This window comes from Acanthopagrus latus, chromosome 2 (genome assembly GCF_904848185.1).
Source record: "Acanthopagrus latus isolate v.2019 chromosome 2, fAcaLat1.1, whole genome shotgun sequence".
Lineage (NCBI taxonomy): Eukaryota > Metazoa > Chordata > Actinopteri > Spariformes > Sparidae > Acanthopagrus > Acanthopagrus latus.
The window spans coordinates 13,946,211-13,970,616 of record NC_051040.1 but is presented as its reverse complement, the minus strand read 5'-3'; the positions used below and the strand labels follow the sequence as shown (position 1 = coordinate 13,970,616).

Below are 24,406 nucleotides of genomic sequence, written 5' to 3'. Positions count from 1 at the left end.
AAAAAAGGTTTGATCAGCTTAAAGTCAGTGAAGATGAAAAAGGCCGCATTTCAAAGTTGTCCATGAAAAAGAGATTTCCTCTCCAATCTTTTCAGATTGTTTGATGTACAGCCACCTCAACCTGGAGCACTCTGCAGCGGGAACTGAAGCTCTTCACTTTGATTCCCCGAGGAGAGATTCTGAATTACTTTTAGGTAATATGGGGAGAGCGTCTGTGCATAGTGGTCAAAAGTGGTTGAATGCATGAAAAAAAATCCTTGCTCAAACACCAAAGATGCGCAGTTATCCATTGTTCCCTATACAAATATTACACACAGAAAGGAGAATGTTCTTATCTGCCACATTAATGACCTCAGGACCCTTTAGATTGGGTCCCTGAGGGTTGGTGCCGCAGTGCTCAAGCTGCAAAGTGCTCCATTGTGTTCACCAGATAGATGCTGACTGTGGTTGATCTGCTGTTACAAAGCAAGGAGGTTTCAGTGAGGTTTTTCGGAGCTTCGTCGCTGAAAACAGCAGCCTACTGTGGCTGAAACCACACAGTGAGGGAGAATCAAAACAGTAAAGTTGTGGCCGCATGGTGTAACAATGAGCTGAAACTCACTATCAAGCTTGATAAAGCTAAGCGGAGCTGCAGCCTCAGATGATAAATTGTCTGAGCGCTCATCACTATCAGTTATCACATTTCTCAGTACTGTTTCCACATCCCTCATTTCCTCCACCACTGTAGGCCTGAATGACAAAAAAATATGTAGCCTGTTAAAACACAATTTACCCTCATTATCGAGTATCAACACTAGCTAGAGTCTAACATAAGCTGACAGCTGGTTGCTGTTAATAACATTACATGTTCCAGTGTCACAATCATGGTTTTGAGAGAGAGTGAACGAGATAACGTTTCTTATTACATGAGGGTAAATAACGTTAGCTAAAGCTAAGCAGCTATGTCTCCAATATGTCCTTTCTGTAAAACAGAAATTGAATCGATAAGTCATTTATTCTATGATTGTACTCATTCTCACACATTCTGGGTTGAAGTTTCTCTGCTGATACCACTACTAACACAGATTCACGGTCTACTGACTTTACTCTTTCCTGTTTTAATGGAAAATATTACATCCGTAAGGCTGGAGAGTTCCAAACTGAACCTAATATTTACGTATCATGTGCTGAACTTCAGTATGTCTTTGACTCTGCTCTGAAGGTAGCAACGAACCAGACGGAGAGGTGTTATTGTATTGATGTGCAGGACATTTTTGGCTTGGTTCCATGTTTTTCTGGCGGCTTCACAATCGCCAGGCAACCAGTTGCCACCCTGGGGAGTCAGGGGAGAAATCTGCAAATTTTGGCCTGCCGATCCATTTCACCCTGATACCATTTTTTATGCAAAGCCAAGCTAATCATCACCTGTCTGTGCTTCATATTAAACAAGATAAAGTAAAGACAGTAGCATAAATCTTTACATTTTAGGAATCTCTGAGGAATCCTCCTCTTTTCAACATTCAACATTATAACTTAATGGGGAAATTTAGTATGAAATTTACAAAAAACAACATTATGGAAGTCTTGTTGACATATTGATAGTCGCTGCGTGTTTGAGTGAATATCAATACCCTCCACACTGGCTCAGTGAGTCGACCCTGTCACCCAATTAATACACCTCTACCTTTAAGGCACAGTAATGTCAGTGACAAGTCTATTACACAGATAGCTGTGACACCCCGATAACAAGGTTGAATCAGTGTAGTCTTAAACCTCTGGGCCTGAACGCTAAAAGCTTACTCATCTGCAGAGAAGCCCCTGTAATTATTATTCAGTCCAAGTGGCCTGCAATTAGTTTAAAACACGGTGCATTAACATTTATGCCAAACATTTAACATTCAGACGTCGGCAAAGACAGGAATTACTTAGTAGAAAGACACAATGTTTTGCATTCAAACAGTAAAACCCGTAATTTTTGCACATTTGATGTGTTTATTTATTTCCATTCATCTTCTAAGACCTGTAGCTGAAAGTCTCCTCAGTGCCTTTGCCTTTTCAGTCCCCTTCTCTTTGAAAGCTCTCTGAGGCGGCGTGACAAACCAATCAAACATTCAGCTTTCTTTCAGGCTCCTACAAAAAGACCTGCAGGGCAGAATTTCTCTGAACTGTAGCAATCTATAGCTATTCCTCTGCCCTATCTGTGTCTTTTTACTCGGTGTTGTTTTGCTCCGAGCTCTCATGGGTTTGCCAGGATAGTGTTCTATTGAGTAGTCCGTCTTGTATTGAATTGGTCCCCCAATTAATGCCGTATGAAATCGTTGAGGAGACCCTGTGGAGCAGATTTCTGACCTCAAGTATCAGATTCTCATCATAAATCCAACAAAAGTGTTTACCATCGAGAGATGGGAGAGGGATAAAATCTGAACGGTATTCGGCGGCGCTTTCATTGTAGCTGCTGTCGATGTGTCAACAGGGGTTCCTCTGCGAGGGCATTACACCGCAAACGGCTGCACAAACATACATGACATCAAAAGCGCTGCTTCATGTGGACCATTTGTTATTATTAACTATGTTTAAATGTGAAATGAAATGAAGAAGAAATGGAATCAAATTAGAATTTTTTTTGTCATTATTTGTAAATGAACCACATGCAGTAATGTGTTTTACTCAGCTGACTGCCCATCGTTCTTTTTTTCTCTTCCTTCTTTTGCAACATAATGAGGTTTTTCATCTCCCTCTTCACCCTGGAGACGAAAATGATATGTACGATTAGGTTCTTTCTCACTTACTCCTTTTTTCGCCCCTTTTCTGTCTTATTATTCTTCAGGCGCGAGAGACTCTGCAGGCAGTCGAGGCTTTTCGGACATCGAATAAAGCAAAAAAAAAAAAAGCTTACCCATTCTCATGAGGACAAACAACCGGTTGCTGCACAGCAACATGTTGTGAGAGACACGTGCAGAACTGTGTGTTTCCTTTATCGTGCAAAGTGTGTGGATGCAGGCAAAATAAAGGAGAATAGGTAGGAGGGGGCATGGCTTGTAAGGATTTGCAGGAGAGAGGTTATGTTGGTCCCTTCTCTTTCTCCCTCCCCTCATGTCACTCTCACTCCGTGCTGAGTGAGGCAACACTGTCTCCTTGTACGACTCTTCACATCAGTGTGGGCTTCCACGTAAGCTGCAGGAAAGCATTTTCTTACTAGAGATTTAAGATTTGTGACTAGAAAGAAAAGGACTGAAGGAAAAAAAAAAGCTGACAAAGAAAGGAGAAGAAAATAAGCTCATTTGCTGACCTGCAGAGGGACCACGTAGGGACATTCCTAACATCTTCAGGTTCACACATCAGCACAGGTAAGATACACGATATCTAATCGCTGATTCACAGCATGCATTGACATTTACAGATAATCATCCGTGCATGCACACACGCACACGCACATAGAGGGCATCAACAGTTTTACAAGTATCTTTCCAATTCAATATGAATATTAATTCGCTTAATTTTCCAGTCAATTCACTTTTTTCAAGTTGCCAATTGATAAGTACCACTTTGTACAATAAACATAAAGGTGCTGGGACTCTTTTATCTCTCTTTTCTGATATAAAAAAAAAACAACCTGAGTGCTGACAGTCTCACAATGCAACAGTTTGATATGTGAGGCTTCAAAGGAGCATCAGAGTGCAGAGCACCAAAGAGGCAAAAGCATCTGCAAGTGCATCAGTCCTCAAAGATGACATCTTTCTTGTGATTTGCATGGTGTGGGGAAGGTCAGTGCTTCATGCATCCTATGTTCGTGCATATGAACATCCTTTAGATACATGTGGTACTTCTACTATTTTGTAAACATTTAAGACAAATATTTGTGTTTTGCACATTCAACAATATATTGGATTTTTTCTGTGAATGAATTAAGAAGTATTTATGGGAAATGAAATACTATGAAAAATATAGACAAATACCTTTGACAACTGACAAATACAGAATGAATCTAACATGAACAGGTTACGCAGTCTCTCTCAGAAATCGAATGTCTGTTGGCAGCTGCTCACCCACAAAGATTTAAGCCACACCTGATCCCCAAATCTTCTCTAAATCTATGTGACCTGCAGCAGATGAAGCTGATGAAGCATTTAGATTTTACAAGCTAATTTGTGTGTTTTGAGTATCTTTGAACCAGTTAAAGAACATTTTTTGCCAATTTATTAAAAACGGAATTTCAACTGGGAAAATTAAAATTTCCTTCTCCCCACGGCATCCGTGGCAATCCGCATCTACTTAATGTCAGCATGAATGAAAAACGAGAAGGGCACTGCCGAAATTACAGAGTAGATGGCTGAACAGCACTTCATTTATGAGCTCTGTTGTAAGGAAATCACAATCCCTGAAGACGAACAAGAGGACTGACATGGGGCAAAAGATATATTGCCGAAGCTTCTTGTATTAATATGGGGGAGGAAATGTATTTTGGCAGGGAGGGTCAAGGAGTATTATTCTATTTCTGTAAGGTAAAGCATGAATCGACACCATTACCATGCAGCAACAGCAAAAAATAAAAAGTTCTTGACCAGTTCTTGGCAGCTCATAACTTCTGAAGTTGGTCTTTTAATTTCCTGCACTTGTTTAAATGTATACGTGTGTGTTTGAACGTCTTCAGTTGTGATTGTTCCCTGGCGGAGCCGATGCAATTGAAGAGGATGTGACCTCTAGTAATGAAAGGGTCGGCAGGAGATAATAACATTTAGCCAACATTTGGCCTTTAGACCTGCAGACAAGGAGAGACAAGCTTGCTGCAATGCAAAATTTCAGAGAAATATCATTAGAAAACAGTATTTTGTTCAAATATTCATATTCATGCAATTCATGCATAACATCTCAACTGTGGAGATGATACATAGAGTGACAAAAATGTGTTTTCAAAAGTTAAAAAGCACAAACTCTTTATGCCTGGCTCCAAGTTTATGAGACAAATGGAGTGGAATCCTAGATTTCCGAATAAAATCACACCATTAAGTTGCCTCATCAGAACTGCATATGATCAACTTTTGACCTTTTTTTTGTCGTACATATTTGTTCGGCCTCTGCCTCTGGCTCTGTTTGTATGCCGTGGCCGCCTGTGAAAGGTGAGAAATGCAAAATTTATATAAAGTGCTCGAGTGCTCGGGAAATGTCAGGGTCAGGGCTGGGGAGCGCAAATAAAAAGTGGACATGAGGAAAGACAGGAAAAACAGAGTGAGGCCGAGAGAAAGAGTCGTCAGGAGTTGTCCCTCCTGTTTTGCATTTTGAGGGTTCTCAATTCTCATCACGCCTCACAAATTAGCTGCAGGGTCTGGATGTTTTCCACAAAAGGCCATGGCAACTGCGTTACTAGGCGAGGGTGGGTTTTCTTCCAGGCTGTCAGATAATATAGACAGATTGAGACCAGATGGGTTCGGAGGAAGTATTCATGCTGCTGATCATGGACATTACAAATTAAGAATCAAAGACATGGGAGACTCACAAGCTCTTAAGTGGAGACTGGGCAAAGCAAGTAATGGTTACTTACAAGTTTTGAATTGGACACTTGAAAACATTTGAATTGGCCCCTCGAATTGATCGTCGTGGAGTAGATCCATCTGTGAAAGATTTTAGCAACCACGTGACAGTGATGGGAGAGAAAGAAACTCTACCGCAACCTCCTTCAACCCAGGCCTTATTACAATACTGATGATGATTTATAATTGTGCATAAATCGACATAAGCGATAGTTTCGGTTTTGACAAACTTAGCACTCTGGGCTCAAACACAGTCTAATTGGGCTCATGACCTGATTTTTAAAGATAATGAAGCAGCGGTGTGTCAGACATGAATCCATTCATAAAAAGAGGTACATTCACAGTAGAAACAGGTTGAGTGGGTGCACCTTGATATAGAGCCTTTTAACTGTCTGACATCCGTCTAAAACCTCCCACTGGATTTCAAATGGGCTGTGACCCAGTGCCAGAGCATATGATTCATTCATCATTTTTATATTCAGCAAAGCTTTCACTCCTGTCCCGTCCTACAAGCAGCTGCTATCATTATATTTCTCATTTATTCTGATTTTATCCCCTCTGACATGTCTCAAAGGACTGCAATATCATCCCCGGTCAGTCAGTCGACCACTTATATCCAGACTGTGTCAATAACAATTGGGTATGATTGCCTGGAACACTGTTGCAGACTTTCATTGTGCTGAGATGATGAATTTAAATGATTCTGGTCAGTGAGTATCAGACGACTTCTTCTCTAGTCTGTGGTTTAGTAGAATATCCCAACAATACTTGAATGGATTGTCATGAAATTTAACACAGACGTTCACTGGTCCCTCACAATGGCTCATCATCATTTTTGGTGGTGATCAATTCACTTTCAATGACTTTGCACATTTGAATATAACAGATACGTACAAAACCTGCAAAACAAATGACATTCAAATACAGCTAAGCTGTGCTTTGTGCTTCTTAATTGCTGTAAACGTAGTGTCGTCTCAGCCTTCAAATACACAGATCTATCAGATCAACTGGATTTATTAGAGTGAATAGAGTCTCATTGGTACCTGAAGCAACACACACTAACCCGCGCAGCCCCATGCATTGAATTAATGCAGGTTTGTTTTTGGTTTTAATGCCTACTAAGTAGTGAACCCTCAAAAGCTACTAGTGTGGCAGACTCTTATTCCCTTCATGCCTTCTGCATATCAATCGACCAGCACTCTTCCATTTCTCTGCAGTAGTCGATCTGAAACCTTAAATAATAGAAAAGAATACTTTAATGTATCCATCTGACCCTTGATGCGATGCTTGAAATTCACCACATATCTTTCAAACAAATCGTTTAGGTTTGCGTCACTTTCCCGCACGGCTGGCAACATTTACAACTCAAAAATATTTGGGCTGCTGTTTTTCTAAATGTTACAGAAGAAAGAAAAACAAAACCATGTTGTGCCCCACTGGATATCTCTTCGATTTAAACACACAAGGGGGCTGACTCTGTAGTTTCATTGCCGTTTCAAAAGCGATGCCCTGCCCGGCATGTGTGCTCCCTCCCCCCGATGAAAGACTTGAGTTTGGTTTATTGTAACGACAGATGGATGAGTGATGCCCAGTCCATGAGTCAGGCCTCCCTCATGAGGGCATGGGGATCACAAATGGAGCAGGTGGCATTTTTGCAAATATCTTGCATTCAATTATAATCCACACATTCCTGGTCATTCCAAGCATAAAAGCATTTGAAGTGTCACTTCGACCATATATCACATATCATGTTACTGACTAGAGAGTCAGCTACACAGCATTGGCTTTTCTCTGAATGTGGCTTTTCCATTCAACTGCCTTTTTCTACACAGACCTTTATAAGAAAAGATAATAACAAAACCTCCTTTAAGTTAGAATAAATGTGTTTGGTCAGAACGTATCTTATATATGAGAAACACTGCTCTTTATATAAAGGTCAGGATTTAATCTCTTTTTCAAAAGAAAGCGTTGGCATTGATGAAAAGACTCAAAGAGTGCAGGCAGTGATTTACGCAGTGGATGGAGGCTGTTCGGTGCTTTCAGCATTAATTGCCAAACGCTTAAAGGCCACACAGTGATGGAGAACAGCTATTGTGGTTCGCAGGTGGCATACAAAGAAGAAAAAAACTGTCAAAAGTACCGACAAAGGCAGAGCTAGAGAAAGAAAACCATACCATGAAAAGAGAAGAAAAGAAAAGATATAGAAAAATGCGGCAAAGGTAACTTATATCTTCTACAATTGAACTGGATGACACCGTGTCAGACTCGGGTGAATTCCCATTATCCAACAAGCCTCTGAAGGAGGAACACATCGTACTGTTTTCACAGACTCCTTAAACAATTTCTGCCCTCCATTTCTCAAAATCTGAAATGTGTCCTTGGGGTTTTCAGTCCATCTTCTTGCATGAATGGCATTCCCCAATGACACTGGCTTGTGGAATATGATCCAAGTGTCGTTTAAACAGAGCTAAAATGATTTTTCATTTGTCAGCAGGCAAGTTGCATCTTAGTTGGACAGCTTTCGGTGCTGCATTGGAGCTGGAGTGATTAAATGCCTACAAAATGGCGGCTTGATGTCTCTGTTCATGCTCGGGCATCACTGAAAATGAGAGCCTCCCTCAACTGATTCCCCGAGTCATAAATAAAGCTTTGAATGAATGAATGAATGAACATTGTAAGTCAGTTGCCACAGACCAACAAATTAGTTTGCTGTCTGTCTGTATTAGTGTCTGTCTGATTTTCTAACCACAATTACCGAACCAGATATTTTTATCTTTAAGTGTTCTGAAGTAAACACTAGACTTGGCTTGAAATTAGTTTCAGTTCAAGTGAGTTCACTGCGATTTCCCGTTTTCATAGTTTTTATAGCTGTGGACTAGACTGATGCAACATCAGCAGCTAGAAATCGGTCTTAATAAAAAGGCCCCGGGGGGCGTAATGTTCAAATTCATGATACATCAGAAGGCGCTGGTGGGCAAAAATACACTGATCACCTTTGAGTCAGTAAAACTTCAAGGTATTTTTCGTGAGAAGTAATTCATTCTCAAGCTCAGTCCATTGATCTTCAAACAGGACAAAATTTCCCTCTAGCTATTAAAATCTGAGATGCTGTGTATAAACACAGATAAAAAACAAAATACAATGATTGGCAAATCTTTCTCAACCTTCATGTTCAAATTGATGAACTTCACTTTTGAGATATTGATGGCAGCAGCATGTTTCCAAAAAGTTGGGACAGGTGCGTGATTACCACTGTGTTACATCAGATGAGATAGGAAAAGGCTTTATTGATCCCTCACTGGGGAATTCACTTGTTACAGCAGCCTACAACAGTGACTGAGTCATAGTTAAGAAATGGAAACACAGCGCAACAGAATACACAACAGAATAATATGAGACCTGAATAAAAATGCTACTGCTAATAAGAAACAAAGACTATATTCACTTTATACACAAACACATGACGAAGGAGGACGATTGCACAGTGTAACTGCACCCATACTTGTAATACACACATTGTGTACATGACTGCACAGAAAATCAGATTGCATATAGACTATGTGATTTATATACATATATTTCATTTATAAAAAATGTGTTGTGCAAAGTAGCTTGAAGTTGTTTACGATGAACGAGAGAGAGAGAGATGGAGACGAATAGTGGTGTTACATTTTTGTGATCTTTGTGTTAAAGAGTCTGGCGACTGTTGGAATAAATTACCTGCGGCGGTGGCGTGTAACAGCTGCTGAAGGAGCTGCTTACGACCCCCACAGTCTCATACAGGGGCTGAGTGGTGTTGTGCGTGATTGATGCCAGCTTGACTAACATCCTCCTCTCACCCAGCTCCTCTACGGAGTCCAGAGGGCAGGCCAGGGCAGAGCAAGCTCTCCTGACCAGCTAATTGAGGCTTTTCCTGTCCTTCGCTGTGCTTCCTCCTACCCAGCAGATCACTGCAGAGAAGACCGCATCATGTTTTCTTTCAAATAACTTTCGGTGTTTGGGAACTGAGGACACAATGTTGAAGTTTTGAAACTGAAATTCTTTCGTGATACACAACCTCAGTCGCCCGACAGTCTGGGGTCTGTGTTGCGCCACACATTTTCAATGGGGCACACGTTGGGACTGCAGGCAGGCTAGTGTGTACCCACACTGTTATGCACTGTTGTAACTTGTGCAGAGAGAGACCCTGCATTGTCTTGGTGAAATAGGCAGCGACATCCCTGAAAAAGACATCGTCTGGATAGCAGCATGTGTTGCTCCAAAACCTGCATGTACCTTTCAGAATTAACGGTGCCATGTGCCATTTTCCTCTGACATCAACAAGCTCAGGGTGGGAAGATCAAATGTAGTACTGCTGTGTTCCAGGTTGCAAGTGCTGTATTCGATAACAAATGTGAACAAAATTGTGTATGAGCACTAACACATCCCCATACTGTACCGTCACGGATGCTGACTTTCGGCGCAGTTATGCAAAGTACCTGTTGTGGTATCAAGTCATGCAGCCACCTCTGGTTTTATATGAATTTGAGGTTTTAAAACATCAGTCACTAAGATTTATTGTCCTGCATCGTTACAATGGAGGTACAAAGAATCTTATTTATGTTGCTCACAGAGCTGAAAACCTACAGTTAAAGCATTCAACAGCAACATGTCCCCCGCTAGTCTGTTGTTGTATATATATATATATATATATATATATATATATATATATATATATATATATATATATAGCTGTGAATAGACACAGACATACAGATAACTGTCACTGACTGCTGAAATCTAAGGAAATGTCATTCCCCTTGATTAGGTCGATTCTGTAGAACAAGTGCAGGCTGTACATATTGATTATCCACGCGATCCCAAAGTAATGCCTACTGTGAGTCTGATTACTTACTTCGATTGATTGACTGATGACTCCCTCAGCACTTGCTGATTTATTGTCACCATGCTCATCTTTATTTTTAAGGTTGGCCACCAGGGACATGGACATCCCCATGGTGGAGGATTTCAGCATGACCAACAGCACCAGCCATGAAGCAGGACTAGCGAGACTGGAAGGCAGTCACGGACTCAACCACAGTGACCCGATGGACATGTTTATCGGCATGGAGCTGCTTTATCGTTTCAAATCTCTCTTCCTGCCGCTCTACTGCCTCATAGTAGTGGTAGCCGGTGTTGGGAACTCCTTCTTGTTGGCTTGCATCTTGGCCGACAAGAAACTCCACAACGCCACCAACTTTTTCATCGGCAACCTAGCGGCTGGGGACCTGCTGATGTGTTTGAGTTGTGTTCCACTCACTGTGTCGTATGCCTTCGACAGCCACGGCTGGGCTTTTGGGAGACCCCTCTGCCACCTGGTCCCTTTGCTGCAATGTGCCACGGTGTTTGCATCAGTGCTGTCACTCACTGCCATTGCTGTGGACCGCTATGTTGTAGTAGGTAAGGGGCCTTCTGCATAATGAGAAGTCTTTTTCTACACCCTCTGCTTGAAGGTTCTCTAAAATTGGCTTCTTTTGAACCATATGGTTTTGATATTAGAAAAGACACTGGTACAAAGCAATGCATGCTGTCTTTTTTCCCTCTTGGAATACTGAGATGACTATATTTCCGCCCTTTCTTTCAGCTCACCCAGTGCGGAGGAGGATCTCTGTGTGGGGGTGTGGTGCAGTAACTCTGGGTGTCTGGCTTTTATCTCTGGCCCTGGCTGCACCTCCATCTCTCTACACACGCTACCTGGACCTGCGACCCACTGGCATTGACCTGGTAGTGTGTGAGGAGTTCTGGCCGAATAGTGGAAACCTGCGGCTGGTCTACTCTTGCTTCATTCTCACAACCTCTTATATGATCCCCCTGCTGTCAGTCAGCATATCTTACTGTGCCATCACTGTCAGCCTAAAACGCTATTCTGTACCTGGGGAGCCGTCCAATAGCCAGCAGCGCTGGAGCCAACGGAGGAAGAGGACCTTCACTCTGCTCGTGGCCTCGGTGCTGGCCTTTGCCCTGTGTTGGCTGCCCCTGCAGGTGAGTGTTAGATCCCAGCTATGAGATACAAAGCTAAAGCTAAACCAGTTTGACATAAACTCTGGGTACTTTTCATGGCTCTTGATTTTTTTTTCAACATTTCCCTCACTTGCCCACTCTCCTCACAGGAGGAGAGAGGATCAAGGAAATCTGTCTCAAGACAAATGAGAGGTCCTTTCCTCTGGATCAGCTGTCAGTCACTTTTAACAGCTGAATGTATGCCAAAAATGCAATTATCTCTATATATTCAAATTATAATACTGAACTAAAACTTTCGGAGAGATTTGAATAATCAATAAAGTTGATGATGTAATAAAATGATGTGCCCTCTTTGCTGTCTTGAGTTCAGTTCCTGTTTCATTCTCACAGTTTTTATCTCTCATCAGACATGTCGGGATGAGACGCTCCTTCTGATATCATGATGATTAATTTTCATAAAAGCAATCTTCTGTTATCCATATTTAACTTCTGTATTTTTTTGTGAACCCAAATCTTAAAGTTCAAACTGCATCTGTGAATTTCTGTCTGTCACCTGTTTGACAAACAGCTGTGCATGAACAAGCTGCAGTCTGTATTTATACTGTGTACTGAGTATTCACTGATATTCAGATTATGAAATCATCATTTAATAACCTAGAATGTGATTATAGTCTCTTGGACACTGAAAGCTATATTTAGGCTGGGGAACAGCGAAATCATGTAACATATGAAACCCGACGCTCAGGAATGATCAGCCTCACGTGTTTATAACAGATCATGGAAAGAGAAATGTTTCTGAGGAATGAAGACAGTTGTTTGTTGTTCTTTCGTTCTCCCACAGTCAGACTGACACATTTGAATTCACTGGTGAATCAGAAAACAAACAAAATAGGAGGAATAGAGGACAAACATAAGACATGAAAAGTACCCTATGAAATTGGAATCTGTTGAAGACCTTGTTTTGGGAGTTTGGCTTGGGAGAGAGGTCACATTAACATTCCTCTGTAGGTACCTGCCAGACAATCATAAATTCAACTGCAGGGGATCAGCCTCCAGGCTGCCTCATATTCAGAAGAAAGATAGAGGAAAAGTTGGCTTTGAGTTGAATGTGTTTTTAAGGAATTCATTACCAATAAGTTGAAATTAATTACAACCAGGTCTATAACACAAGTTTTTCTGTGTCACTGTGTAGGTGTTGAACCTGTTGCTGGACCTGGACCCAGACTTCCACATCATAGACAAGCGCTACATTAACGTCTTACAAGTCTGCTGTCATTTAGTGGCCATGAGCTCTGCATGTTACAACCCCTTCATCTACGCCTCACTGCACAGCAAGGTGCGCATGCACCTGAAAGGCTACCTCTGTCCTTGCCGCACTCGCCAGGGGGGGATGGTGGAGAGAACAACGTCCAGGAGCTGATTTCAGACCATGCCTCATAGCCAGCGCCCTGCAACCATAATACCGATGTGAATGAAAAAAAAGACTACGTCCATTTAAATGAGATTTCTTCATGTATTTGCAGCATTTGTGACTTTAAGACATGTGCCCCTCTCTTGTACAGTTTCATCAGCAGAGGCAGAGCTAAATAAGGCCACTTATGCCAAACAGGCGCTGAGGCAGATCCAGGCCAGACTGTAGTTTAGAATGAAGATGAAGAATATTAAGCCATCCATTGGGATCCCTGTGTTTTTCTTGGACAGCATAGCTGTTGTCATAAACACTAAGCAGATCCTGCAGCTTTAGAAGGGCATGCAGTGGCATAAACAGACCCTCAGGCTGTGCGGCTCTGCAGCAGACTGATGCTGGAGGCTGACACTGGGGGTGGCTACACAGGGTTACAGGGTCTGGTTATACTTAAACAGTAAACACTTGGCTACGGGGAGCTGACCGTACAGTGAACCCTTCCACCAGAAAATGGTGTACAGATCAAGAGGATGTGCAAAAGAGACAATGTGGTATTAGACAATGTTTTATTTTGTTCCTCTCCCTTTGGTACTGAATGTTCTGTAATCAATTACACGTCTCTTGTATTACACATTTATTACCCATTGCTTGCTATTTATTCTATTATTTGGCTCTGTGCATTTGTGTATATATATATATATATATATATATATATATATATACACATAGTTTGGACCTGGGTGAAAAACATTAAAATGTAGCCTGCAGCAGTAGAAGATAAAGTCTAAATCCTATATGTCACCCTAAACCTGTTTGTGAATGTAATCGAATTCATAAAGGTGTTATCTGATGAACAAAGTGTCAGTGTTGTGGCTCCGTGGCTCCGTCTGGTAAACAAGGATCATCTTAATATTCAGAGCAGGAGTAGTTAACAGCAAAGTCACTTCTAAGAGTTTGATTCCACTGGCTGTGGCTGTGTTGCATTCCTGCTGCATCCTATTAATGCTTCTCTGGTTTTCATTGTCTGCTTGTGATAAAAAAAAAAAGTAAACATTTTTCTGCTGTTAACTTGTGACAATTGATTACACACAATCACAGTGCAGGGCAATCCATCGAAGTAAAGATGGAAGGCAGGAATCTCAATGGATGAACATTTATTCAGGATGAAGGGCAACACAAGGAACAAGCAAAAAGCAGGATCAGTGAAACCCTACATATGACTCGACAAAGTCACATAAAACACAAATAAATGGAGAGATTATGACAGAAAGATGCCACAACACCATTTTTCCTGTCAGCCAACAGACAAGAAACTAAACTCCTCACTGTAGCTTCTGCACAAGCCGATAAGACAAACCCACTTTTCCTTCTCCAAATGTCGCCTTTTAACAACCTGATTGTTTTGTTGCCTGTTGCTCAGCAGCTTGCCCCAGTGTCTCCCTCTTAGTGAATCTTGAGACTGCATTCAGCTCTACTCAATTAGATGTTTGCCCTGATGCTCTTTCTGAACGGGTGTACAAGGGGTGCTGTTTTGTCCTTTTGAAGGAAGGTTATTTGTTTGAAAGGGTGAATTTCACCTGCCTGCAATCCAGTCCACAGCCCCTGCAGCTTTGTATGACAAGACAAACACATGGTTGTAAAATGAAGACTGGATGCCAGATTCAAGGATGGCGCCCCCTCACTTGAATGAAAGTTACTTCTGCATTGTGAAAACCATTGTATCTACCAATTAGTGTTTCTCCTGCTGGCTACCACCCACACACTCCCACTTGGCCCTCTGACTTTACCTTAGGATGTCAGAAAAACGATAACTAGATATATACAGATAGAAATCGTGTCAACAGTTTTACAGGCGTCTCTTTTATAAACGCGGTCTATGGGAAAATGCTTTGTGGACACCCTGGGATTTTGTTGTTGCAATACCACAAGTGGCCACAGGCACAGAGTGGTTCGAGATCCAGCTCTCTTATACCCCGGGTGGAAATTTCTTGTTGAAAATTGTTGCTTGTTTATGTTTTTGTTGGTTTATGCAATGTTTACACATTCCCAATGCACACAAAAGCCTAATCTATGCAGGTTTCAGTGGGATATTTGACCAGTGGAAAAGGGGCATTGTTATAATTTGATAGGAATGAACATAATCAGCTCCACTAAGAAGATTATGGTTTCCCCCATACCCATTTGTTTGTTGGTTTGTTGTCTGCAGGATTTCACAAAAAACTATTGAACACATTTTCATGATGAAAATTGGATGGAGGGTGGGTCTCAGCCCAGAACAGACCCCATAGACCACTGGTATGTATCTAGATGAAGGAACGGATCCTGGACTTCTTTCTCACTTTCTTTACATTGTATATACACCTGGCTGGTATCTTTAAGCGAGTCTGTGCATATTCAAGATCTGGTAATTATGGTTAAGCACTTCTGGGTTGTTAGATTAGTGATGCAAGGTTATCGAGTTTGGTATCAAATTAGGTTGGCCTGAATTAAAGGGGACTGTTGGGCTGCTGTTTTTTATCAGCTGGGTTGAAGCAGTGATTTTGTTCTACTGTAATGTTAAAGGAATAAGTCACGCAACAAACTGCAATTTGGTCCTTATATAGCCACACGTAGTCGAAACAGTGGATTATCATGTGGTTTGTGTATGGGTAAAACAACTAAAGCTGTTGCAGCTTTGTTTCAGCGTTCACTGAATCTGTGACAAAAGGTGACAAATCCGGATTATTTTTCTCCAAGAAGAAAATAACACCTCGTGCAGGACAATCAAAACCTAATTACTGCACTGCAGGCATAAAAGTCCAATAATACAGTATTATTCTGCTGCCTCTCACAGTCATCAGTAACATCCAGATGATGCCTTTGTATAAAATTGGCATAAATCTTGCTAATACAAGTCTGTCATGAGAGAGCCACAAAAAAGAAAAAAAAAAGAAAAAGAAAAAAACACAATAAATCTTAAATACAAATAAAAACATGCTGTAGAGATGCTATTTTTCCCTTTTTGGAAGATCTTTCATGGCCACTTTAGTTGCTTGTATAAGGCTGAGAGCTGCACCACTTCATTTGTGTCATATTAAGATACATAGATATACAAAGCGTAGTGTTTCAACAGACATAGTGGTGAGTGTATTCTTGCTCAGACGTGTTTTCATAGAAATAAACTAAGCTACTTAGAATCGAGCAGGGATCTAGACTTGCCTGTCCTCCGGGCTGCCAGGCAGATCTCTTTTCAACTATCTACTTATGGGCTGTAGCAAAGTGACAAGGAGAATATTTAAAATTGGTGTGGGCAGTGGTTTTGAGTCAACTGACGGATCAAATCTCGAACATAACTTGAAAGTGGTTATTGCAGCATGAATGCATAGTGCAGCTATGAAGAGCAGCATCCTTTCAAGCAAAAAAACTGCAAATATGTATTAATGTCATACAAATATAAAAAAGCAAACTAATATTGTTTCTGCTAACTGGCATAAAAGATATTTTATGTGTATTTGTAGATATCTCATGCACATAAACCCATTGTTCACACCCGTGCAAGCAAAGTGGTGCACACTAGGTTGCAAGTGACGACCACAGGCATCATATGCGCGCAGGTGTAAAAATACAAATGGCTCTTGTTAGTTCCTGTCTGTGAGCTGAATAGGTGGGAAAATCTTTTGTGTCATTTTTTAAACCTCTTCTATCAAGACATGAGGCTTCGTGCGCAGGAGATTCAGTAAAGCTCAGGCGTTTGTCATGTGCAGATGTAATGGTTTGACATTTGAGAGTCAGGTGCAAAACAGGATTGCATTCAGAGGCAAAACTTTATCTTGATTTCATTTTCCGAGTAGACATGATATGACTTTTCGTTCAAGCAAAACTATTTAGATTTGCTATGCAAATAAACTGAACACCAGTGATGTAAAGGGATTTCTCTTCTGATCCAATGCCCAGTAAATACAATACCATGTGACGCGGTGTTAGATTTTTTCCACAGTATATAACAGTCCTTACATTAGCTAACATCAATGTCAATTCTCTGTCAGTGGCACCTGAGGCATAGAGTCGGTTGTATATGGCTATAACAGGTAAAAAGGCAAGGAGAAAAAGTTCCTATCAACCAGTTCAACACCACTGCAAACTATAAGCTCTCTGTTAAAGTAGAATTCATGGCTCAAATGTTGTATCGGATTGCATTGGATTTTACAGGTGTACCTAATAAAGTGGCCACTAAGTATCCGTACACAATATACTGTACATATGTATGTGAAACATCAGTGAAAATGGCTATTGAGGTATGCAGTGTAAAACTAATAAATATACATTACTGGAAACAGACTGTACAAGAAACACAAATGTTCACTCAAATAAACATGTATTTTGAACATTTATGACATATTTGAATAAGGTCATTTTGATTCAACTGTGGCAGTCTGTGTGTCTGCTGTAAGTGAATATGAATGTTTAAACATCTGACTTATTGTTTTGCTAAAGAAACCATCAAAGCTAATGATAAACCACTTTGAGGTTGTGGTTCAGAAATGCATTAGGGCTCATACAAATTAGATGTGATTATGAGGAATTGCTGTGTCATTTAAGACACCTAATAAGAGAGCCAGCAGCAGGACAGCAGCAGTTAAATATCAATATCAACTGATTAGCAGTGATTGCTTGTAATTGTTGAAGAAATTAAAAAGTGCTGTTATGTACAGGTGAAAGTGCTCCCTTCTAAAATAACTTGGGTCTAAGAATAGCCTTGACTGTGTGTGTCGTGCATCTAGACCAACTGTGCATTATGAGGCTATGAGGCAGAACAGCTAATCAATGGAACCATATTGATCACCCAAGGAGTCTGGCTACAGCCTGAGCAAGCTCATTAAAAGACCGGTCTAGAGAAAATGGATTTGTAATATCTCGGGCCTAATGCCACAGGATGATGGACTGCAGCTTTGGGGTGAACTTGACTGCATCTTTACATTTGCAAATATGATGTTGAAACACCTTTGCAAGCAGCGCTTCCTCAAATTGCCTCAAGCTAACAGTACTGAGGGGAAATAACGAGGTGGTGGAAGGGCATCTTTTGGGAACCTTTCTCTAGAATCTGACAGGGCTCATGAATTTTCACCAGTTTCAGCATCTCCTAAAAGGCTGGCATGAATCTTATCAGAAGAACAACCACAGGTTGACTGTAAAAGCAGTTCATTATGACACATATTTATGTGTTGTGTGAGACTGCGGCATCTAGTAGGCATAGTAATTATTACGGCAGCTAAGGAGGAAGTCAGGCAATGTAAGGAGCAACAGGCCGTTTTCTTGTCTAAACCTAAGTAGTTTTCTTACCTAAACTGAGCCAGGTACTTTTCTAACCTAAATCTAACCAAGTCGTTTTCATACCTAAACCTAACCAAGTACTCTTCTTGCCTAAACCTAAACAAATTGATTTCTTAAATATCTAAATTGTGAGTAAATGAGAAAGGTCCAGTGCGCATATTGCTTGAACACTGCAAGGGTCATATTGTTTCGGCCAATCTTCCTATTCACTTGTTGAGGTATGATGGTTTGTTGACTTTCCTAAAACAGTTGAAGACTGTAGATCTAACTCAGACATGAGTAAATCTTGCAACTTTGGCCAGTGTTTAACACGTGTGATGCTCTTGTGAGCCTGCAGCAAGACAGTTAATGTGGCATTGACTAAAAAGCTTCAGTGTCCATATTTACCACGATGTGGGAAAACATTATTCAGCGCAATTTTGTGATTTGTTGATCAAATTTTAACAGTGTCTGGACGTAGATAGAGGTGTTTAGTATGGAAGAATAAGCAGTATAAGACTTCACAGATAATACATGTAGGTAGGATCAGTCACTTGGTTTTCACCTTTTGACAGGATTTGTTGAAAACAAGATGAATATAGAATTGGCTTGATGTTTCAGGTATCTAACATTCAGCAAAACAACTTGTGTACACTATCTTAATAACAAAAAAGTACACAAAGTACGTAAATACACCAGGGTTCCATCTCTATCAACATGCAGTAGTAAGGGAACATTTAAAATTAGTGTGCCTGCAAAGTTGCATAAACATGTCAGCGCTCATTTGTTTTCCTACATGTCCAATTCATCATGGACTGATAAAAAAAAAAAAAAAAAAAAAAAAAAAAAACCATTACTTGTTAACATGATCCTGGCTGCAATTATGTTTCCACTTAGGCAAATTAGACAAAACATTTTACAAGAGCTGGCAGGAAGCAGAGTTGCTGTATACTATATATAGACAACAGGCTCGACGGTAAAGGCTTTTAGATGAAGAGAGCTGGTTGTACAAAGCTTGCCGACCCGGGTTCCATAGTGGATACACCTTACGTGAAGTGCTCAGCTGGTAATGTATCGATGTGCACAAGAGAGCGTTCTGCTGATGAATGAAAGAGCCAATGTATGGATAATGGACGAAACATAAAACAGAGCAATAACAGCTGTTGATGCCCCATCTCCTGTCTTTCTTTCTTCCTTTTTCCTCCAACTGCCTTCCTTCCTTACCCTGCTTACTGTACTCTATATTTACAGGAATGCGAATAGAAGCCAAACATTATAACACTTCAAATAAATCACACCCCCACACGTGTACACTCTTATGCACACACATGGGTTTCCTGATTGCAGCCTTTGCCCTCTTGACGCAAGTGCTGCGGTCGATTTATGATTACCTTTGTGTGTGAGACGTTATTGGCAACATGTTTGGATGTACGAGTTGTTTATCATCTCCCAAAGCCTCACCTCCATGCGGAAATGTACATGCCATCTGCAAAATCGACCATCACAAACTAAACAAACTTAAATCCAAGCACCTGTTCCAACCACCGGTTTATTTTATGGTTACATTCAACATGTTTCACTGACAGTCATGCTAATAAACGGCATGCATGCTTTAGAGCTAATGCACTTTTCTCTTAGACCAGGGCCACATAATCACAATCACAATGTCCTCGTATAGACTGGAGGGAAAACATAAGAGCTCTTCAAATCCTGCAGCGTCCAACCACAAACCAGAAGTGGCCGCCACTGAAGAACTCTTGGGAGGGCAGAAGCTCGGAGTGCAAACTAATTACAGAGTCCTGAGATGCACATCATTTCAGCGCCTCCTCTACAGGATATGAGGGAGAAAAAATACAAAGGCGGCAATGTGGTTTCTACCAAAGGATGTTGACTGTCTGCATGAAAGGTTGATTATGTGAGGAAAATAATCCTGCTGCTACTTAATGGCCAACTCTGAGAATGAAGGCATGAGTTCAAAGAGCTACAGCATTATGCATAATCATGTATATATATGCACAGTCACACGCACATATACATCCAAATTAATTTGTCCACCCACATATGTATGGCTTACTTTTTATATTAAATTGGTATTCGACTTCCCTCTGTTGTATGCAGTCAGAGCACAGTCTGTATCTGTCTGTGTCCTTCTGTGCCTCGCCCAGCACAGTTTCAACTCCTCCTGGACTCCGTTACTGACCAGCACGTACAGCACCGGGTCCACCACGCAGTTCAGACTGGACAGCGCCAGCGTGCATGAGAAGAAAAAGTGCATATTTTGTTCAAACTTGCAGTAACTTCCATGGGGAAGTGTGTTCTCGCTGCGGTAGAAGACAAGCGAGCGTGTAAGCAGGATGATGTGATATGGGGCGAAGCAAATTGAGAAGATGCCAATCACCCCAAAGGACAGCAGGCGGACCTTCCTCTTGGCCTGGGCGCTCAGGCCGGGACTCTGACCCACGGTGGCCAGCACCCTCCAGTAGCTCACGGCTAACACCAGCAGGGGCAGCAGGAAGCCGATGACCACTCTGAGCAGGTTGAACATGGCGATCGGTGACTCCATGGGGTAAGTCTCATAGCAACGGTCATTGCCCGTTTTGTCGTCGTGAGCGTCTTTCAGGTTATCATTGACCAGTACCATGATGTGCAGTGCCGCCACTACGACATAAACAGTGATGCACTGTGTCCAGGCGTAGCGTGAGGTACGGTGGGTCTTGGAGCGGAGCGGGTAGGTGACCATCAGGCAGCGGTCCACAGAGATGCAGCAGAGCAGGTAGATGCTGATGTACATGTTGGAGTAGTAGAAGAAGCCAGCTACACTGCAGGCGGGGACACCCAGCTGCCAGTGGTGGTTCTGTCGGTAATAATTCATCCAGAGGGGCATGGTGAAGAGGAAAAGCAGGTCAGAGATGGACAGGTTGAGGAGGAAGATGCCCAAAACGTTTTGCCGGCGCATTTGCTGCCAAATGGGGCCAATTGTCAGCACATTGAAGATCAAACCAAAGACAAAAGCCAGAATGTAGACAGACATCAGGAAGTCACTGATTGGGCTCTCGATATCAATGTCTACACATGTAGCGTTTGCGGTTGTGCTCATTGCTGTCGGTGTGGATGTGACGTTCATTGTTCCTTTTGTTTTCTGTCACTTCTCTGGTTAGAAATTCACCTGCAGACAAAAAAAAAAGTTCCACAGTGAGTGCTCGTCTGTTGAAAAACATGAACCCACGCCAAGGATAGCTTGGACATTTTTGTATCCTCTATCCTATTTCGTGGTTCAGTGAGCTCAAGCGATACAATCATTTGCCTGTCTCCATAATGTGAGGCTGTTTGGCTCAACATATGCTGTCCGGGCTGAGAGCTGAAGTCCCCCCTAGAGAAGATACAGGCTTAGTCACGCTCTCTGACGATAACAGTTTGCACCCAAAGCGCTTATAGCAACTGAGATTGCCCAAAATTCCCTCCTCATTGCCTCAGCTGCTCTGCGTGAAGGAGTTCTCGCTTTTACAGAATCTAAGTGTTTTAAGGAACTAATGCCTCATACCAGATGAATTCCATGTATCAACTTCTCCTGCCAGCCCCCCCTAGCCGACCAGAATACGTTATGTTAATGCTGCTATTTGTTGAACTGTCTTGAAATTGTTGCACCCATTTCCCTGCACGCTCTAAATCTGCATGGCAAGCAGGGGAAGCACAGACTGAACTTGCAAAGCGAGCATTTGCATTTTACTGTAATCGGTGCATAATACAACTTAAGTCCGATTTATAAGCATTTGTGATCCAACGGGAACAAAACAACTTACAGTCGGTTATTGCTAATTTAGACCTATTCTTCCAGGGACCGACTGACCGTCCAGTTTAATGTCTTATGCAGCAGCCCAAACAGAACTGGCTGTCTTGGACATCTCTCCCAGACAAGAGGGATTTAAATGTTTAATGTGGCTTGAAGGAATAGTAATGTGGACTCCATGCACTATATGAATTAATCAATTAATTCCTTCCCTGATTTACACTGCTGATGCACGGTCAGTTCCAGCTCATCAAAAAGCTGTGGGTGTGATTCAAGACGCACATTAGATACCAGTCTGTGCTGCTTCCTGTTTAAATTGTTCTGGTGCAGAAATTGCACAGAAAGGAGTAAGAAATGACTGCCCACACAGGTTTATGTCATAAGCAAAGTCGGAAGCCACAATCACTTCCCACAAACACAACATATGGTTGCCATATTTCATGTAAAATGACAAGGACCCTTTGGTATCTACAGCATATCAAGACTTTTTCTGACAATTTCCTGTCTCCCTCTGAGATTCCAGCATTAGGAAATTAAACCTGTGTTCTGTATCTTTATGGATATTTTTTCGTTTCCCCTCCAGGCTGCTCTCTGGTGTGTTTATACGCTCAGGAAGCATCTAATGCCATTAACGTCTGGAAAGAGATAGGCTGTCCCAACCAAACTCAATAATGGAGAAGCCATTTGGACTCAGACCGTCTTTAGCAAACTGTAATGTGTGTGCACGCGCGTGTGTGTGTGTGTGTGTGTGTGTGTTTATGCCTCTGTTCCCTCAAATGGGTTTGATCAAATGGATTATTCATACACATTTTCAGATAGCAGGGGATTGGGAAACAACAGTGAGTGTGGTGTCGGAAAGTTTTGCACCTAAATCTGAAAGCGTTTCTGATGTTATTCACAGACTGCTGTTTAGTCATCAGTCTGCCTCGTATGACTAACCTCCCCCTCTTACTGACAATGGGCAAATATGAGAAGTTTGTACTCTTTACTTTTATCTCTACTTTGTGTCTTCTTCACTTTTTCCTCTAGTCCACAGGTTTTCATTTTTGGGGCATTTCTGTTTTCATTACACAGCCCCAATACATGCCAACCTAACACAGCTGGCCCGAGCTTCAGTCCACCCTTCATCTATCTGAGCCAACTATGTGTTTGTTAACATTATAAGCTGGACCAAGCCTGGTTGTTATTATACACCCTTGTCATCAGTGAGGTTTTATAAGAGCAAAACTGCAGCCGTTTCACCAAAGAGGAGGAATTTGCTGCGTGTGGAGCCGTCCTTTCTGAGGCAAAGTGGAAAAAAATATATATATATTTCTTGTCTCAGTCCACCTGTCAAGATCACTCCTCTGAATTTCCACTATTTCTTCTTGTTAGCGCTGCATTCTTCAACCTGTGATAGTGACCAGCCGCATCAAAACATTCAACCCCACAGAGAATCTACATTTCTAGCCTAATTATGTGTGCAACGCTGACTCACACAGCCTCAAGCACGCTGTCTTTCCCTTGACAGGAGGCACCAGGGACAAAAAGAAAACTAGGAAAGCGAGCGAGAGTTTTCACTCTAACTAACTTTAACACCATGCTTACCAAACTTGTCTTTTTCTTTGTTTTTTCTTTTTTACTTTTTCACTGCTACTTTGCTGAGTATTCTGTAATTTCCAGACATCTTACACTTCTTGTAATCAATATAATGACCTCACCTGTTGTTCGGTGTAAGGAGTGTCTCTTGATTGTAAACGCAGGCTGTCCACTGGGTGAAGGGTTTCAGACACATTCCAGAGCTGTGTCGGGATTGGTAGAATTCAGCCCGGGATGGTCAGAGGACGAGCTTCAGTAGAGACTCCTCAGAGCTGCTGACATGCCGCCAAGCCACTGCAGTCCCACATGGTACTCTCTATAGTAGATAATCATAAACTTACACAAGATCTACGGAGTGTAATGTTTTTTTTCTTTCTCTTTTTTTCGCTCTGGATAAGACAACTTGCCGTTGACAGCCAGAGTTGAAATGTCAGCACTGAGTGCAGGGAAGAGATGAGGCAAAGTACAAAAAGGGGAAGACACACGTAGGAGGAGGGAGGTCTGGTTTTTGCACACGTGCACGGAGGAAGTAAGCTTCGGGGGTGGGGGAAATACTAGACGATGATGGACCAGATGTCAATACTCGTGAGAGGTGGGGAAAAAAAATGAACGCCCTATCATCATCATAATTTATTTGAGAAGTGAAACTCTGTGGGCAGACAGCTACTGTAGACAGCTTGTCATGCACCTTAACCTCCATTCCCCTATCACTCATACAAGACTTTTCTTTGTGTAACCAGTGTAATCATTAACTTTACTGAAGCAGCTTTCACTTCATCATCTTTTTCTGTTAGTCTTAACTTCCGTGACGTAGAGTTCTTGTCACTGCCTCTGCAAAGA

General features: G+C 41.7%; 2 protein-coding genes across 2 annotated transcripts; one reads left to right on the top strand and one right to left on the bottom strand.

The window, feature by feature from the left end:
* The first annotated feature begins 3,162 nt into the window (after window positions 1-3,162).
* si:dkey-202l22.3 (7 transmembrane receptor domain-containing protein) lies at window positions 3,163-13,642 on the top strand. The gene is made up of 4 exons (XM_037084630.1): window positions 3,163-3,326; window positions 10,474-10,946; window positions 11,131-11,528; window positions 12,700-13,642. The coding sequence occupies exons 2-4, from the start codon at window positions 10,490-10,492 to the stop codon at window positions 12,925-12,927; spliced, it is 1,083 nt and encodes a 360-aa protein (XP_036940525.1). The 5' UTR covers window positions 3,163-3,326; window positions 10,474-10,489; the 3' UTR covers window positions 12,928-13,642.
* Window positions 13,643-14,049: 407 nt separating this feature from the next.
* On the bottom strand, window positions 14,050-24,030 carry gpr184 (G protein-coupled receptor 184). Its single transcript, XM_037084640.1, has 2 exons — window positions 23,689-24,030; window positions 14,050-21,367 (listed from the first exon to the last, which is right to left on the bottom strand). Exon 2 carries the CDS (start codon window positions 21,323-21,325, stop codon window positions 20,279-20,281), a length of 1,047 nt encoding a protein of 348 aa, XP_036940535.1. The 5' UTR covers window positions 21,326-21,367; window positions 23,689-24,030; the 3' UTR covers window positions 14,050-20,278.
* Window positions 24,031-24,406: the final 376 nt, after the last annotated feature.